At 41.1% G+C, this 19,058-nt stretch overlaps 1 protein-coding gene across 4 annotated transcripts; it reads right to left on the minus strand.

Moving 5' to 3' along the window:
* Positions 1-141: 141 nt before the first annotated feature.
* Positions 142-18,794, minus strand: PYM1 (PYM homolog 1, exon junction complex associated factor). Of its 4 annotated transcripts, none has more exons than XM_033116905.1 (3): positions 18,363-18,466; positions 2,179-2,279; positions 142-1,804 (listed from the first exon to the last, which is right to left on the minus strand). In XM_033116905.1, exons 2-3 carry the CDS (start codon positions 2,208-2,210, stop codon positions 1,321-1,323), a joined length of 516 nt encoding a protein of 171 aa, XP_032972796.1. In that variant the 5' UTR covers positions 2,211-2,279; positions 18,363-18,466; the 3' UTR covers positions 142-1,320. The 4 variants fall into 4 exon arrangements, with proteins under 4 accessions (XP_032972796.1, XP_032972794.1, XP_032972793.1 ...); XM_033116903.1 differs by lacking the exon at positions 18,363-18,466 and adding an exon at positions 18,068-18,347; XM_033116902.1 differs by lacking the exon at positions 18,363-18,466 and adding an exon at positions 18,479-18,794 and having other exon boundaries at positions 884-1,804; positions 2,186-2,279.
* Positions 18,795-19,058: the final 264 nt, after the last annotated feature.

Consider the following 19,058-nt stretch of genomic DNA (forward strand, 5'->3'; position numbering starts at 1 on the left):
AAAATAAAATTTTTTTTAATTAAAAAATAAAGAGAGGCATCTAAATTAGTATTAGAGGGTAACGGAAGTCTTTCCAGAGAGGATAACCTTAAATCTGAGAGTCAAAGGTTAAGAAAGAGTTGATTAGAGGGGGTCAGGAAGAGAATCCAGGCAAAGGAACCAGCAATGGCAAATGACAGAGACTCAGAGAGAATGGCTCATTTGATGAACTGAAACTAGTTCAGTATAGTTGGAGCAGAGTTTGACCAGAGATGAGGAATGGCAAGAAAAAAGGCCAGATTGTGTGGGACTCTGAATCGGGTTAAGAACTTTGAACTCCTGAGATAGTTCATTACACCTGACTTCCCCTTCCATTGATTTCTACACTAGAGGCTGGCTGAAAACAAAGATTGTGATAGTTGAGGCTGTGGAAATCAAGAGGATATGAAAAAATTAAGTGACAGCTCTTTTTCGCTGTAAATTCCTCTTCCTGTATCATTAGTTGACCCACAATGCCATCTTGGGGTGGCATCTGATAAGGTAAAGTTTCGGATGAGCTGCCCCAGTGAAGCAGGTCTATTATCTTCAGAAAGAAACAGTCAGGGCAGTAAAGGGCCCACTGCTATGCAGCATGATGACAACACATGAAACATATCAAATGAAATTTGTTCTGTTTCATTTTATTGTAACACTAATTTCTGTTCTCTGAAGTCTGAGCAAACATACAGAAATCAGTGTTGTTAATTTGGTCATACACTTGTAACTTTTAAAAATTGTCATACACTTGAAACTTTTAAAAATTAAAAAGAATATTACTCCCAAAACTTGTCTTTCTGGGCCAAACACCTATCAGGTGAGATAAAACACCTACTAGAAGCTGAAAAAAAAGAGGCAAAGCTAGACAACTTGTCTACTTGTTTATTCTGTTCTTTAAAAAAAGGTCAAGAGTGGGAGAGGGGAATAACCCATAAACACTGAACAGGAACCAAGACTCAAGACTTGGGCATACGCCCCCTACCCTCAACCTCAGTTCTCCAAGATTCCCACCCACCCAATTTTCTTTTGAACAAGACACCCAAATCAGCAGCAAAGGAACCTAGGGTAGTTACTGAGATTTTTGAACACTGGGAATGGGGGGGGGGAAAAGTCCAAAAAATAGGAATTCGGATGAAAAGGGAAGGAATGAGGGAGAGGATAAGTTCTGGAGGGCCGAGTTGGGCCATGAGAGGTGGATGTGAGCCAGTATGGGGGGTACCCCTCCTGACTGCTGCTGCCCACATTCCCCGCGACCCGAGAGCGCCATGGTTTGTTCTGCAGTCCATCCCCTGATTCCCAAAGGCCTCACAGGCCTAGCTCCAAGTCCTCTAGCTCCTCCTGCAGCGCCCTCCTCCTTGCTAGCTTCTCCAGCTGCTCTTTGCTGGGCTGGCTGATGTCCCCAGCCTGGATCCGTTGCTGCAGCTCTTCCACCTGCCGAAGCTTCTTCTTTAGGTTCTTTATTTTCTTGGCCTTCTCGGTGGTGGCAGCTGAGTCAGGCTGGTCAGAGGCAGCTGGAGGGGCCGCCCGGCAGCTCTGTGGAGCACTGGGGAGTTGGGCTGTCTCTCCCAGAGACACCTTATCGAGAGTCCGGCTCAAGGCCTCTGCCTCCCCTTTCTCTTGCTGCTGCCGCCTTTTCTCCTTCCGCTTCAGATTGCGTTTGGCTGTCTTAGAGAGGCCTGGTTCACCACCTTCAGACCTTGTTGGGGTGACAGGAGCCGTGGCCTCGGGGCTCAGCCCTGGAGGCAGTTCTGGTTTACTCTTGAAAAACTTCACATACTTGTTCTCATACCTACAAGGAGATGTCAAGTTTTAAAGAATGACTGACTTTTCCAGCCCTTTTCTTAACCTTCCAATTCACTCCACCCTTTTCATTTCTCTGCTTCCTTCCTCCCCTTTGGAACCGCTCCAGCTTTTCTCTGCTTTGCAGATTGTAGGAGGGTCCCTAGGTCTCAAAGCTCTGAATGCTATTTGGCCATAGGAATCAGACTAATCACTTCTAATCGTCACTCATCCCTGAACCCCAACCTCCCCCTCTCCTTTTTCAGACAGTTGTCCCCTCCTTCCATTTCTGGAATTTGGGGATCAGGAGATTCTTCCATGAACTCATAGGCATACATATTCTTTCTGTAGGGACCCTACTCAACACCCCCTCCTCAGCCTAACCACGCACACTGGGACCTCCTCCTGGGGCACATAGCCTTCTTTCACCCTCCTCTGCTTGCGCCAGGTCCCGTCAGGTCGCTGTGTTGAGGCGATGTACTTGCCTGAAATGAGAGAATTAAGTTGGAGACTTACTCTTAACTATCAAATAGTTCCCAAGATGAAAGAATGCATGAATGCACCATTTCCCTCAGCACCCTTCTGGCCACAAAATGCTGCCATTAAGGCATTCTTTTCTCCTATCAACACTCCACCCCTCTCATTATTTACTGAGTGCTTATACACTGTATAATACACCATCCCTGCCCTCAGGGAGTTTCTATTTTTATAATCTAGTTGGCAAGACAAGACAGACACAGAGGAAGAGTTTTTAAAAAACAATAGCATGGGGACATCAAAAGACAGTACATGAATAAGAGGCTTTAAAAAGGGGCAATAACAAGGAAAATGACCAGAGATATTGTAAGGGAAAGTTTTAATAAGATGGATCATGAAAAACAGGTCAACTTTTAGGAATCCATACTATAGATATAAAAGCATCGGTACACAGGGATATATATAAAGAATGTTTGTTGCTGCATTATTTAAATTAGCAAAATGATAAAAGCAACTTGAATGGCCATCAACAGATGAATGATTGAATAGATGTGTGATCATTCACACGATGGAACACCATCCTGTTACGGAAAGAATTTTAGATATAAATTCACTGACCTTGAATGGTGTTTGGGACATACTAAGTGAAAAAGCAAGTTCCAAGATAATGGGTAGTGATCCTCGTTTTTATTTCAGGATTCCCCCCTTACACTTATTTTGCCGTATTACATTTAACTATGCAATATAAAAAAATTGTATTTGTTAATCTCATCAGAGAAGTCTTTACTGGGAAGCTGTTAAGCTCCTAGTGGCAGATACAAGTTTTCCAAATTCTAACGTTCACTTGAAGGCTTGAATTTTATCATTGGCAACAAACACTGTCAAGTTGTTTTCCCTGAAATGACAGGCTCACTTCCTTCATTTTCAGGAAAATGCCTATCAGATACCCAAGTCTGAATTACCAGGTTATCAGTGGTTTTTTTCCAAGTAAAAATGGTGTTCTATGGAAAAAAACTTATTTAGCTTGCAACTCGGACTACACCAGTGCTTTTCCTTGAGACACCGTCTTCAGTGTGCAACAGAGTATGTCATGCTTACTTTTCATTTAGTCCACCGAGAACATTAAAAATATGTGTAACTTCCAGACACAAGATGAATAAGTTCCAGGGATCTAAGGTACAGCATGGTGATTATAGTTAACAAAACCGTATTGTATATTTGAAATTTGCTGAGAGTAGAGCTTTAATGTTCTCACCATAGCAACAAAATGGTAACCATGTGAGGTGAAGGATGTTAACCAACTTTATGGTGGTAAACGTTTCACTGTATATATATATATATATATATTATATATATATATAATATATATATTATACACACACACATATGTGCGCTTATATACATACATATACACACGTATATACATACGTGTACATATATGTGCGCTTGTACACGTATGTTTGTATATACTTGTATATACACATGTATATGTATCAAATCATCACATTGTACACCTTAAGCTTACACAATGTTATATGTCAATTATATATCAATAAAACTAGGAAAAAATAAAAACATGTATTCAAGGGCCAGGGTTTAATAAAAGTAACAATTTTTATTACATCATCAAGAATGTTAAGTGAAACTGGCATTATTTACTGTAAGCATGTGGCAGTGAAGAATACAATGGCTAGTACAGTTGGTGCCACCACCTTGATGAGTGCTAAGGGACCGGCAGTTTTACCCACTTCTGCTTTTTCGTATCAGTGCAAGTGTCAACCCAGCAAACAGGCAAATAACATCTTATACATTATACAAATGGTTATGCTTGCAGAGCTCCTAAAAGGGTCTTAAGGAACTCCCAAGGGTCCTGGACAATGTGTTGAGAACACTGGTGTAGAGTATGCTCCCATTCTTGTTGGGGCAAGGAGCAGCATGTAAAAGGGCCACAGAGTCAGTGTTTGGGGCAAGGAGAAAGGTGTGGCAGGACATATACCAAGGTACCAAGATTTTAATGCTGGTTACCTTAAGAGAGACAACCTAGAAGAGTTGGTAGAAATCATTAACAGTTTATATACCCATCTATATAGTATAGATCTTGTATTACTTTTTTAAGTATATGGGTCTCCCACATGGATTAGTTACATGAGTTGGGTTTTTGGTTCAAAATGCAAATATCCTTAATAAATTAAAACTAAAAAAATTGTGTTAAATAAAATGGGTAAGATTTGAGAGCTAGAGGAGATGGGAGAAAGAACAAACATGAGCAAAGAAAGGCATGGGTGTGGGAACGGACATGGGGTATTTAAAGAACAGAAAGTTAGAGGAGTCCAGGCGAATCAGACAGTTAGTCTTCAGGAATAATAGGAAGCCAGGTTGGAAATAAAAAATGGGGCCAGATCTTAGAAAGCATTCAAAACCAGGTCAAGGAATTTGGAGTTTATCTGGTGAATAAAAGAGAATGAAGATATTGTTTGCTCAGCCACTAGTTTAGAGACAAGAGGCTTCAGGGAGGGAAGACTGAGACTAGAGCTAGGCTTTGAAGACACAAACTAAAATAAATGAGAAAAGGGAAGCAGAATGGATTCTAAACAGAAGCTCATTCTAAAACAAAATTTCAGACATAGGAATGTCGATGGCATGTTCCGGAGGCGGTGAATAGATCAATCTGGCTGAGTCAGAGGGCTGGTGTAAAGTAAATGAGGGGAGGCTGTTCATACCTTGAAATGTCGGTTATCTGGCACAAGGTATGCATTCAATAAATATCTGTCAAACGAATGAATCTTTTATCCAAAGCAGCGCTTTAGGGCAATTAACCTGGCATGAAGAGAAGGAAAATTGGAAAGGGAAAACACTGGAGACTGGGGATATCAGTGAGGAAAAACAGATTGCAATAATCCTGGCATGAGGGGCAGAATTGGCTGTAACAGTGAGGATGAAAAGGAAGAGAAGAGACTGATGCCAGGTACACTGTCAAAGAATCAACATTTGGTAATTCACTGATTGGGGGAGGGGTAAAGGTTAGAGTATTAAAGTCAAAGTCAAATATAATTCACAATACTTTTAGCTATCCCAATCTTGAAAATTTAGCATAAGGAAATAGTTCCACAGGAAAAAAAAACAAAAAAAAAAAAACAGAAAAAAGGGAATCACATGAAAATCATTGCATTATCTATAAATAGCTTAAAAAAACCAAATTTCACATCCCGTTATACAGGAATGGTTTATAATACATCCATTAAAAATGATAAAAAATTTTTAGGGCCGGCCCAGTGGCTCAGGCAGTTAGAGCTCCATGCTCCTAACTCCGAAGGCTGCCGGTTCAATTCCCACATGGGCCAGTGGGCTCTCAACCACAAGGTTGCCAGTTCAATTCCTCGAGTCCCGCTAGGGATGGTGGGCTGGGCCCCCTGCAACTAGTAACGTCAACTGGACCTGGAGGTGAGCTGCGCCCTCCACAACTAAGACTGAAAGGACAACAACTTGACTTGGAAAAAAGTCCTAGAAGTATACACTGTTCCCCAATAAAGTCCTGTTCCCCTTCCCCCAATAATAAAAAAAAAGATAAAAAATTTTTAAATACCATAATTTGACACAATGTAAAACATAAAATTTTATGTATATACCATTATTTCAATTATGTATGCTATGCATATTTGTAAGTTGAGAAGACAATGTGCAATATGAAAAGTTATGTTGGGGCGATATTACTTTTTTTTTTAATTCCCATTATTGTTGTTGTGATATTGTGGGTTTTAAAAATATCTCATTTTAGGTTTCAAATGTAAATGGCTTGGAGAAGTGGTACACAAAGGAGAGTAAAATTACTTTTGACCAGGTGATTTAAAAGGCTTTTATGGAAGACACAGCACCTGTTGTGACCTTTGGAAGATGAGCAGGATTTAGACAGGTGGAGGCATGGGTTGTGGTTATGAGGAAAGAGAAAGGGAAGTCTTTCAGGCATATGGGACAACATAATCAAAGGGACAAAGTGGACTACTCATGCCCCTACTTAAAAGTTCTTCCTGGATTCCTGTTGCCCTCAAACCATGTACATGGAAAATGGAATCACACACAAAAGGCTGCCTTGACCCAGCTCGTGCTAGTTTCCAGCCTCAGCACTTAGTCACTCACTCTGTTCCAGCCACTGAAATATTCACACATCTCACCCAAAAGTGCCTATTCTCTATGCCTTTTTGCTTTTGTTTCCTTTGGCCTGGAATAGACTTTCCTTGATTCATATATTAGTTAATTCCTATTGGTCTTTAAAGGTCAAGTTCAAGCATAGGGCCGCCGGTTAACTCAGTTGATTAGAGCGCAGTGCTCTTAGCAAGGTTGCCCATTCGCTCCCCACATGGGCCACTATGAGCTGCGCCCTCCACAATTAGACTGAAACAACTACTTGACTTAGAGCTGATGGGTCTTGGAAAAACACACTTAAAATACCTAAAAGGTTTTAAAAAATAAAAAAAAGTTCAAGTATAAACTACTCATTGAAATCCTGGGCCCCCATCCCAGGTTAGAAGTTGCCCTTTGTGCACTCACAGCACCTGTTTTAGCTTTTATCATGCTTAATATTTAACATAACTGCTTGCTTGAGAGCAGAGACTTTGATATTTGAAGCAAAGGGCTTGGTCCACAGACGACTGTAATTAATTCAAATTAATGAATAAACTTAAGAATACAGAATATTTGGGGCAAAAAACATACGCAATGGGAAAAGAGACCAGAGGTAAATTAGTCAGAAGATGAAAGGATCCAACCTCGTCATGAGCTTGGACTCCAGCTTCAGACTGTGGGAGAACACTGAAGGCCAATAAGGGAGTACAGATGCTCTTCTCAAAGCAATGCTTTAAGATTTACCTGAAAATGTGTAACGTAAACTAAAGGTAGAGAAAAATGAAAGCAATAGCCACAATATGAGAAGACTTGAGTTAGATGGGTAATGTATGGGTAATGAAAGAAAAATTTGTCAGAAAGAGTACGTCAACAGGATCTGAAGACTGCCAAGATTTGAATTAAAGAGGAAATAATTGAAACAGTGCTACAGTGGATTTAAGCTGGTGCTTTTCACATGTATTCTCTTTATTTTTCACAATATACCTATGGGTAGGTAGGGCATATGGTAATAACATTTATTCACACATGGATTTCAAATGTTTATTTAGCACTTGCACTGTAACAGGACCTAGAGATACAACAATGAATAAAGCAAGCACGGGTCTAGCCTTCTTGTAGCACGCATTGTAATGAGGAAGAAAGGTAATAAATCAGAACACAAACAAATTACAAATCACTTTTTAATGTGGAAAATTTGGAGAATAAATACCACCAATATACAGAAAGTCCAAAGGAGAAGACAACTCTGTGAAAATAACTGATTCAGTTCTAGACAGGTAGTGTTTTACATGGAATTAAGGAGAAAGGGACAATGCTAAGAAACATAAGTAAACTTCAGAGATTATAGTCAAAGCCTTAAGACTAGTAAAGATGAATGTGAGAAAAGACGAGGCAGAAGCTTCCTGAATGACCATCCTAACTAGAAGCCCTCAGAGATACAAATAGCCCACTATCACAAAGGAGCACCTATTTTACATTATCTTGGTTCCATTCTCTGGCCTTGATGATATCAAAAGGTGAAGTCAAAATGAGAGAAGAGGTGTGGTGATTCCTACACTAGAAATAAAAACCAAGGGTAGAGTATCAGAATTTTCAGGTAACATCTTTGAAAGAGTCAAACACTAAAGATTAGAGACTGCCACTATAACAATTTTGCAAGCTTTGTTATTTCCCCACATATGCTGTTTTGTAATCTTCGATCTGTTTCCATAAATTGAAAGGGCCCAGCCTGGTGGCTCAGGTGGTTGGACTGCCGTGCTCCCAAGGCTGAGGTCACTGGTTCAATTCCCACATGGGCCAGTGAGCTGCACCCTCTACAGCTAAGACTGTGAACAACGGCTCTCTCTAGAGCAGGGCTGCCACGAGCAGCTGGAGGTCCTGGGCTGCCGTGAGTGGCCGGGCGTGTGAGGGCCGGCAGCCATTTGGAGTGGCCGGCAGCCATTGTGAGTGGCTGGCAGCCAGCAAGAGCTGCTGGGAGTGGCCAACCAGCAACCGACTGCCTCAGAGAGGGGGAGTGCAAGGCTCATAATACCAGCACTAGCCAGGGAGCTGTTTCCTACACAACTAGACTGAGAAACAAAGGCTTGAACTGGAGTGGGGGGAAGAATGGGAGGAAGGGGGGAGAAGGGGGGAAGAAGGGGGGAAAAAGGGAGAAGGGAGGTGGGGGAAGGGGAGTGGGGGGAGGGGAGAAGGGAGTAGGGGAAGGGGCAAGGATAAGGGGAGGGGGGAGGGGGTGGAAGAGGGGAGGGGGAAGGGAGGGAAGAAAGGAGGAAGAGGGGAGGGGGAGGGAGGGGAGAGGAGGGGGAGGCAGGAGGAGGGAGGGGAGAGAAGGGGGCAGGGAGGGGAAGGGGCGGGGAGGAGAGGGGGCGGGGAGGGGAGGGGGAGAGGGGATAGGAGGGAGGGAGGGGAGGGGCGGGGGCAGGGAGTAAGAGAGGAGGGGAGAGGGAAGGGGAGGGGGAGGGGGAGGGGGAAGGGAGTAGGTAGGAAGAAAGGCCTTGTTTTCAGAGATGGCAGGAAGACAGTGAACAGACAACACAGCAAGGCTTTGGAGAACTCCAAGGGGTTATAGGTGGAAATGACTGTTAAAATTGTGTTGAATCCCTTGGACCTACTTCATGTAACAAAGATCTGAGTCACAGATCTGAGCCTGAGAAAGCTCTCAAGGCCAACAATTATAAGATATAGATGTGGTTTCTAACAGAAAATATAAAAAGATCCAATTTAGAGGAATGACCTAGAAAATGGTCATGATCATTTTCCTCAAGGAAGAAAAGGTGCCAGCAACAAAAGAAAATGATTCTAGGAAAAGACAGTGCTATGCCATGGAGACCAAAGAGTTTTAAGTAAAGGCAGGTGATTAATAGTATTAAATACTGCAGAGAGATTAAGGAAAAGGAGAAGATTTTGGCAATTTGGAAATCTCTAGTTATAGCCAAGAATATTGCCTCAGAAAAATAGAGTGGTTAGAAGCCAGACTACAAATTATTTAAATGCAGTAAACCATTGAAAGCTTCCTACGAGAAAAGTACTACTATACAAAGTGCTACAGGGATTATCAAGATAAATAAAATGGTCCCTACTTTTAAGGATTTTACAATCTAAGTATTTGCCGAACTTGCCCAAGTAAGTAAGGAGGGTGGGCAAGTTCGGCAAGACAAAAATATAAATGTTTTAAGTAGCCGAGGAGAAACTGATACATACTGGTAAGAGATTTCAAGAGAATAAATGTTTGATGAGGTAATGTGACAGGAAATCATGAAAATCTTGACCTTAAAGACGAGGTAGTAGAAGTAACAATAACAACAACAAATGAGTGGCTGATATTTCTGCAGGCAGCGAAAAGAAGTGAAAGGGCACTCTAAGAGGAACAACAAGCAAAACCATAGCAGTGGAAAACTTACAGTATGTTAGTAAGAACTATTAGGAAAGAACATTTATTAATAAGTAGCTACGTTAATAAGTAGGTACAAGAACTTCACATACATTACCTTATTGATTCTAGAAAATGGGTAGATATTATCATCTACAGCTGAGGAAAGTCTTCAAGAGGTTAAAGGCATGTCCAAGATCACAAAGGCAGCATGTACCTGCAATCTGAACTCAGTTCTGATGCCAAAATTGACACACTGCACACTACTGTTGCACCTGTCTTATACTGTATTGTCCAGTTTCACTGGAGGATATAGGCAGAAACGTAGTATCTGATGATACTATATTGAAAAGTGGTTTGCGCTCATACTAGTGAGTAGTATCTTGAGTGTACAAGTGAATGGTCCATATGGAAATTTTATAGTCAATTCTGAAAAGATAGTAGCAGCTACCCTTTACTGAGTGCCTGCTTCATGCCAAAGAAAGTGCTCATATATATTACTTCATTTTCACAACTCTATGCAGGATTATTCCAGTTTTAAAGATGATGAGAAATTTAATAACTTGCCCAAAGTTAAAAAGGCAGTACAAAGCAGCATAATTCAAACCCAGGCTGTGGGTTCCAAAGTACTTTTTATACCACTATTGTATATTGTGTTATAAATGAAAAAAAGTTCAATCTCACTAATAATAAAAAAATATATAAATTAAAACACTAAAATATTTTCATCTGTCAAAGCAGTAGAATTTTTAAAGATGAGAATATCAGTGCAGCCAAAGAAGTGAGGAAACCAGCATATTCATATGTTGTAGGTGGTAAAATCCTTATCCTTTAGAAAGCAATTTGGTTAACATAGCAAGAGAATATAAGAGAGTCCTATCATTTTTCAGCCTTTCCCAATGCTTTTGTTATATAAAACACTAGTTCCATAAGACATTAACAAGGGTTATCTAAAAAATTGTTAAATAAATTTGGGAAATTCTAGGTTAAACACTGGAAAAATATTTTGTTTTTATTGGCAAGACTTGAGTTAATCTTATTCGTGTGAATATCCAAGACAGGAATATGGTTTACAGAGTTTCCCAGATGTATTTGACCCCAGGAACCGTATTTTTATTTCAGTTGTGTTGTAGCACATCTCACGGAACTAGTGAGTGTTCTGAGGATTTGGGGTAATCCAGTCATTCAGTATGATCCCAACTGTATTAAATATAGATATGTTATATATGTGTATAGAGAGAAAAACCAAAAGGAAATGTAACTGTAGTCACCTTTGGGTTCTGGAATTACCAAACGTGGGTGCCTTACATTTTATGCTACTTTTGAAAATATTTTCCAAGGTTTCTATAATCAACATGAATTAATTTTATAATAAATAAATGTTTGTACTATCGAACCCAATAGTTCTACTTTTGGGAAATCTATCCTAAGAAAATAACCCTAAATGCAGGCAAAGATTTATGCACAAAAATATGCAGAGTTCTTATCATAAAAATTCTGGAAACAATCTAAAAGTCCAACAACAGAAGAAAGGTAAAAGAGGGTATGTACCCGAACAATAAAACACTCTGCCAGTATTTTAAAAGATGTTTACAAAGAGTTTCTAACAGCAAAAAAAAAAAAAATGTATCATAAAGTTAAATAAAAAGATATAAAAATGTATATACTATCTGATTTAAAAATGTTTTAGAAAATTAACAGAAAAAATAAAGATCAGAAGGATATATGCCAAATTTAACAGCGGACTCAGGGTGGATGAATTATACTGAACAAAAATTATATAACTAAATTTGCATTTAAGGGGCAATAATCTAATAACAGTGCTAAATGAACTGGAATAGAGACTGGAACTAAGATAATTCCATAGGAGGTCACAGCAATATTTGCAGAATAAATGAAACTAGAATTTTATCAGGTATTTAGAATGACTCAAGTATTATGCCTGATACTTTGCACATATAATCTCTTCTAATCCATATAATAATCCTTACATAACAGGAGTAATTACAGAACCATTTGTTGGGCACTATGTGCCGGACATGTAAATGATCTCATTTAAATCTTAATTCTCAGAACAATCCTATGTTTAGGAGTTTATTATTCCTATTTCACTGATGAGAAAACCAAGGCTTAGATTCCCAAGGCTTAAAATTCCCAAGGTCCTGGCGACCGGTTAGCTCAGTTGGTTAAAGCGCAGTGCTCTTAATAACAAGGTTGCCGGTTCGATCCCTACATGGGCCACTGTGAGTTGCGCCCTCCACAACTCGACGGAAACAACTACTTGACTTAGAGCTGATGGGTCCTGGAAAAACACACTTAAATAAGTTAAAAAAAAAAAAATCCCAAGGGCATACACCTAACAAGTATTGAAGATGGGATAAGGGTAATGGTAGTAGAAATAAAAGAATGATATTTTGATAACTGCTCTGTGTGGGATGGGGAGCAAGAGAGGAGTAAATGATGCAAAACAACACCCCAATAGCAGCAAAAACACTTAGTGCTCTGATTTTGGTTTCCTATATTATTCCCCAATAAAAGGAACAACGGCTCCTTGGAGAGATGACTGGTTCTAGGACTGGGGTAGAAATATACAATGAGCTTGGAGCATCTTCTAGTGCCAGAAAGTAAAGAAGAGCAAAAAAAACAACAGCACAAACCTACACTGATGGGGCATGCCAGAGGGAGACAGGGCCAACTGAAAGAGCTCCCAACTCCCAATGTCCAAAGTGGGAACATGTGAGGAATAAAAGAAATATTACTGGATTATAATCCAAAGTCTATTCTGATATAAATAAACGATTGAATAAATACATGGGAGAGAAAAGACAAATCTCCTGTGCAGAAAAATTCCAAATAATGTATAAAAATATTCCCTCCTTAAGGAAGGGAGCATAACTTTCCACTCTTAAAAGTGTGCGCTATGATCCCAGACAAGAAAAACCTTATGAAGGAGTTCACCACCACCAAACCAGTATTACAAGAAATGTTAAAGGGACTTCTTTAAGAAAAAAATAAAAAATATTAATAGGAAAATATCACAAAGAAAAAATTCTCACTGACAAAAGCAAACACATAATAAAAGCAGTGGGTCAACCAACACTAAAGCTAGTAGTACAAAGGTTAAAAGGCAAAAATAGGAAGATCACGTGTAATTGCAACATCAAATTAAGGGATACACACAAACACACACACACATAAATAAATAAAAAAGTAAAAAACAATGACAAAAACATAAACTTGGAGGTGGTAAGTAAAAATGGTAGTGATTTTAGAATGTGTTTGAATTTAAACAACCAACTTAAAATAGACTGCTATAAACATAGCTTGGTATATATGAAGCACATTGGTAACCACAAACCAAAAATTGACAAGATATATAAGAAATAAAGATAAAGGAATCCGAACACAACACTACAGAAAGTCACCAACATACAAGAGAAGAGAGCAAAAGAGTAAGAAAACAACAAAGAACTACAAAAACAATCAGAAAACAATAAAATAACAATAACTACATACCTATCAATAATTGCTTTAAATGTAAATGCATTGAATGCTCCAATCAAAAGACGAATGGATAAAGAATATTTGGGGGCCAGTCGGATGGCTCAGTTGGTTAGAGCGCAAGCTCTGAACAACAGGGTGCCAGCTCGATTCCCACATAGGCCAGAGAGCTGCGCCCTCCACAACTAGATTGAAGAAGCTGAACTTGGGGGGGGTGGGGCGCATGGCCAGATGGCTCAGTTGGCTAGAGCACAGGCTGTCAACAACATCGGTTCAATTCCCGCATGGGATGGTGGGCTGCGCCCCCTGTAACTAAAGATTGAAAACGGTGACTGGACTTGTTGCTGAGCTGCGCCCTCCACAACTACATTGAAGGATAACGACTTAGAGCTGATGGGTCCTGGAGAAACACACTGTTCCCCAATATTCCCCAACAAAAATTGAAGAAAAAAAAATTTGGTACATGTATACAATAAATATTACTCAGCCATAAAAAATAAAATCTTACCATTTGTGACACCATTTGTGACAACATGGATGGACCCAGAGGATATTATGCTAAGTGAAATGTTAAGTGAAATCAGACAGAGAAAGATAAATACCATATGATTTCACTTATATGTGGAATCTAAAGAACAAAATAAACAAAACAGAAACAAACTCAGATGGAGAGCAAACTGATGGTTGCCACATAGAAGGGGGCTTGCAGGGCAGGGTGAAAAAGGTAAACGGATTGAGAAGTACAAATTGGCAGTTACAAAAGAGTCACTGAGAGGTAAAGTACAGCTTAAGGAATATAGCCAATAATATTGTAATAACTATAAGCACGTATGGTGTCAGGTGGGTACAAGACTTATGGGGATCACTTCGTAAGTTATATAAATGTCTAACCACTATGCTGTACACCTGAAACTAATATATTTAATGTCAACTGTAACTGAAAAATGTTTTTAATTTTAAAAAGGAAAAAAAATATGGGCTATGAATAGCGACTTTCTTCTAAAGAGTACAATATGAAAAGAGAGGGGAAAAGAGCAACTTACAGTAGAGAAACCTTATAAACACCACCTCAGCCAGGTGATCATGGTCAGTATCAACAGTAAAAAATCATCGTGATACTATTTACCCTTGACATGACATAATGAACATGCCACGTTACCTCTATGATCGATTCCCCAAAAACATAACCCCAGTCTAATCATGAGAAAAACATCAAATTCCAATAGAGGGGCATCCTACAAAATACCTGACCAGTACTCCTCAAAACTGTCAAGGTCATCAAAAACAAGGAAAGTCTGAGAAACTGTCACAGCCAATAGGAGCTTAAGGAGACATGAGAACTAAATGTAATGTGGTGTCCTGGATGGGATCCTGGAACAGAAAAAAAAATTAGGTAAAAACTAAGGAAATCTGAATAATGTACAGATTTTAGTTAATAATAATGTATCAATATTAGTTCATTAATTGCAATAACAATACCATACTAATGTAAGAGGTTAATAATAGGGAAAACTGAGTATAAGGTATATGGGAATTGTACCATCTTTTCAAATTTTCTGTTAATATAAGTCTAAAAATGTTCTTAAAAATAAAGTCTATTTAAAATTTTAAGAAGAAAAGAGAAAGAGGGAGGGAAATGATGCAAAAATGTTGGTCTTGGATTGGGTAGAATAATTGTTGCCTTTAACAATTGGAAGGAAATAAGGAAGGAAAAACTGATACTGATTTTGGTCAGATTGTATTTGAGGTGTGACTGAATATCCAAGAATGAAGTCTATTCACCACACGATTAGAAAAGGGAACTGGCAACTCAGGAGAGAGGCTGGTGGTAGAAATAAAAACTGTAAAAAGTTAAGGAACCAATAAGCAGTGAGGAAATGGAAATAATATGCATAGTCCTGATATTGAAGAAATTAAGCGGTGGACAGGAAAGTAACAGAAATGAAGGGCCTTGATTTTTCAATTAAATAGAAAGTGAGGTCATCTGCCACAAGAGGTAGAATGAAAAGGGTCACAGAGAGCTAGGGGAAAGGTTGGGGAAATAGCAATGGCAGAATGTAAGCAAACCAAGAAAAAAAGAATTAGAGAGAAGCTGTCATATTGGCAGACATTAAGTTATAGAGACCCTGCTAGCTTCTGTGCCTGTTCTCTAGTCATATGCTGTGGCCTAGAAGCAGAAGCCCAGAAAACAATTGATGGGTATGATTCACGATAACAAAAGTGCTTGCTTAGTATAGAAGATCAAAACGAATAAAGAAAACAATGAGGATAGTATCAAACTAGCTGGTTAGAGGTCTACCAGGGCAACATCAAGGGTAGTCGTGAAGGTTCTGGTAGACTCAATGAAGTGGAAAAGAGTTAAGAATCAGAGAACCGTAAGGAGGGCAAAATGCTGATTCTGTGGGTGTGAGGTAGTGAAAAGGGTGACCGGTAAGGAAGCTAAAATAAGTGATGAGAAGCACATGGAGGGGAAGCAGTGTCATAGGTGCGGTCCAAGTTGTAGTGACTGTGATGTGTGGCTGGTTTGAAAACACAAAGGAAGGTCAATAGTCTCATGCTGAAGAACTTTAAGATCAGAGTATCCTAAAGGTGCTGTGCTGGAGATACTGAGAATGAGAGCCAGAAACAGAGTAGAGAAAAAAATATGTGATGCCTGACCACTGCACTGTACACCTGAAGCTGAAACTGAATAATATTGTATGTCAACCATAATTTAATATATATATAGTCATGGGATATGGAGTACAGCATAGGGAATAGAGTCAATGGAATTGTAATAGATATATATGATGTCAGAGGGGCAATAGATCGGGAGAGAGGGTTTATCACTTTGTGAGGGGTGAAATGTCTATTACATTGTTTTGTACACTTGAAACTAATTAAAAAAAAAAAACAACAACAATGATGTGATAGGTCTGGGTCCTTGTGGGCAGTAGATGGCCCTGGGGTATTAGAGAAAATGTTGTAATTGCATGGCAATACCGTCCACAAGTATTAGAGTGACAGTGGTAGATCAATGATATGGAAAGAGTAAAGGAAAGCAAAAAAGCAGTGTGATTCCTTCTCCTCTTCCACATGGGTCTCCGAAAACAGAAGACACCCCTTGGTGGGAGGGTAGGGTGAGATGTGACATCTGGATTTTCGTTATATCAAATTAAGGAAACAGGTAAGAATAAAGAAGTGTACTGGAAATTAAGTAATATTTTCAAAGCACACATTAAAAGGAGCTAGTTGAAGAAGGACCTACTGAGTAGAGAGGAGAGGTTGTACCACTTTGAAGTGTGAGGTTGGAGAATGACAGGATTGTTGTCATTAGATATAAGAGAAGTGGTTTGGGATGTTAAGGAACATGAAAAAAAGCAAAGCGAGAAGCATAAATGGCACATTTTAAAACAGACCGTATGTAGCACAGTACAGACATAGTGTCACTTCCAGAGAAGACTATATATACACAATGAGGGCTACAAAAAAGAAAAAAGTGGGAGTGGCCACTTAGCTCAGTTGGTTAGAGCACAGTGCTCTTAACAAGGTTGCAGGTTCGATCACCACATGGGCCACTGTGAGCTGTGCCCTCCACAACTAGATTGAAACAACTACTTGACTTGAAGCTGATGGGTCCTGGAAAAACAAACTTAAGAGTAATACTTTGCCTTGCACAGCATTTTATAAGTTGCCTTCACATATGCCACCCTATTTGATCCTCAATGGATAGACAGTACTATGCAAATTTTTCTAAAGAGGAGGAAATTCGGATAGGACAAAACGACAATGAAAACCTTGCTTTTTCAGTTTTCAACACATAAACCTCACATACACAGCAGACACTTCAGCATCTCAATCAGCCAGGCTCGAAATTCTTCACTAGCGATAAGGAACAGTAGATTCTATCAAATTATCAAAGGGCTTGAGGCCACTAGACACCTTGCTGGTTTGCCTTCTTGCACCTTAGATCCCTCAACTTCTATCATCATCACCAAAGAAAGTAGAGAAGGGTGGGGCCATCAAGGAGAGAACTCAGCTGAAAGTTGTATTACGTTTCTCTTCCCTTCACACCTCTGTACCTCAGTGACCCAACAATAAAGATGAGGAAGAAAGTGGAAAAACCACTATGTAGCAATGAGACCTTCTACAGATACAGTTTCGAGAAAAAGAATTAAAACGTTGCTGTGGTAGGGCAGAAAGCAGGTATAACTAAGGGGGGGGAGGGGAAGGACAGGAATTGGAGGGAACTGAGAGTGTAGGAGCCCCCAAGACTGGAGAACCCAAAAGAAATATTGAAGCTTCAACTGCTGGAGAAAAGCTAAGAGCCCGAAAGGGTCCTGGAGCAGGGACCAGCATTGAAGGACCCCAGGGTTTGGGTGACCGGAAGCAGAGACCCCTAAACTCGAAACCAGAAGGGGGCGCAGGTGACACCCCGTGGGAGAGAATGAATGGGGAAGGCGGTTCGGAGGGCGGGGCAAAGGAGGGGCCCCGGGATGGGCGGGGCACAGACCCCTTTCCAAGTCCGAACCCCTGCCCCGAGAGCCCGGAGAGAAGCGGCTCCGCGCCTCCCGCACTCACCGCCGGTCTCGTCAGTTACATAGGGAGTCGCCATCTTGAAAACGCAAACCACTTCCGGCGTGAGCGGGCTGGGGTCCCGCCCCCTCCCCACCGGAAGTGGAGTTCTGATCGTAGCAAGCCACCATTTTAGTCTTAAAGAGAGAGTACACCATTTCATGACCGGAGGTGGAGAAGAAGGAAGGGAGGAATAGTAGCTGAAGACTTTAGTAAAATAAAAGCCGTGGGCTCTTTTACTGCCACTGATACCATTATGGAGCGTCTGCTGCGTGTAAAGCAGTCCTCTGGGCGCCGAGAGAAGTTCCTAAGCACAGCCCCTCTCCTCACATGCACTCTTCATCCGACCAGGACCTGCGAGGGAAAAGGGGGCAAGGCCCACCTGCACCCGGAAAGGGGGGGCTGATAGATGAGAAAAGGAAGAATATTCAGGCTCTGGCCTGCACTCAGGTCCCAAAACGGCGTGAGGGCATGGAGCAGCGCAGGCAAACTCCGGGAACGCACTGGGGCGCACTAGTGTTGTTGGAGGCTAATAAAAGATCCTCACTACTCTTTTAGAAGGTGGGCAGGTCGAAATCGCGTGCGGACTGCCCTCAGCCGCCCAGCTCAACCCTCCGGACTGAGAGCCGCGAGAGAAGGTGGAGGGCGCTGCCGGTTTGTCACCTGTCCCCGCAGTCTCAGGGTTGCCGACAGCTTCCATGCCGTGCAGGTGGTGGGTCGGGTTGGGCAGGAAGCCTGGGCCTGGCCCTGCCCTTGGGGCGGCCCGGGGGATTCAGGCGGCGAAGTGACGACTGCTTAAGTTTGCTCTGGCCTTCGGCCCCAGGAGCCTCTTCGGGCTGGGCCCCAGGGTCAGAGGGCAGCGTGAAGACTTATGGGCGGACCCAGTTAGTATTCTAATTAACCTCGTACAAGTCTCTGGGCGACGGGATCGAAAGCGGGGCAACTTGCCAATAATCCGGGCCCACATTGTCACTCCCTTTACAACCCTGCCCTGCCCTGCGCCTCCTTATTCGTTAGACCAACCCGAATGTGCTCCCTCCCCAGTTCTTCTCAATAGCTGTTGTTCCTTCAGGGCCAAATCCTGCTGAACTCGTTTCCCCTGCAGCCTGGGAGGGGCCAGCTGCAGGTTCCTTTCCTCAGGTGTCACCTCTGCCCTTCCCCACCCACGTTGCTTTTTCCTTATCAACCCGTTTACCTTCCCCAAATCCCTTACATTGGCTTAGGTTAATTCCCAACAGTACCT

The sequence above is a fragment of the Rhinolophus ferrumequinum genome, chromosome 10 (assembly GCF_004115265.2).
Source record: "Rhinolophus ferrumequinum isolate MPI-CBG mRhiFer1 chromosome 10, mRhiFer1_v1.p, whole genome shotgun sequence".
Taxonomy (NCBI): Eukaryota; Metazoa; Chordata; class Mammalia; order Chiroptera; family Rhinolophidae; genus Rhinolophus; species Rhinolophus ferrumequinum.

What these genes read in the sequence shown, in the direction of transcription:
- PYM1 (XM_033116901.1), bottom strand. Translation starts at nt 17,978, where the DNA reads ATGAAATGGTGTACTCTCTCTTTAAGACTAAAATGGTGGCTTGCTACG. An exon ending in TGTAACTGACGAGACCGGCG is followed by an intron (nt 2,280 to 17,821) that starts GTGAGTGCGGGA and finishes CTCTCATTTCAG; the next exon opens with GCAAGTACATCGCCTCAACA. An exon ending in CCCCAGGAGGAGGTCCCAGT is followed by an intron (nt 1,805 to 2,185) that starts GTGCGTGGTTAG and finishes ATCTCCTTGTAG; the next exon opens with GTATGAGAACAAGTATGTGA.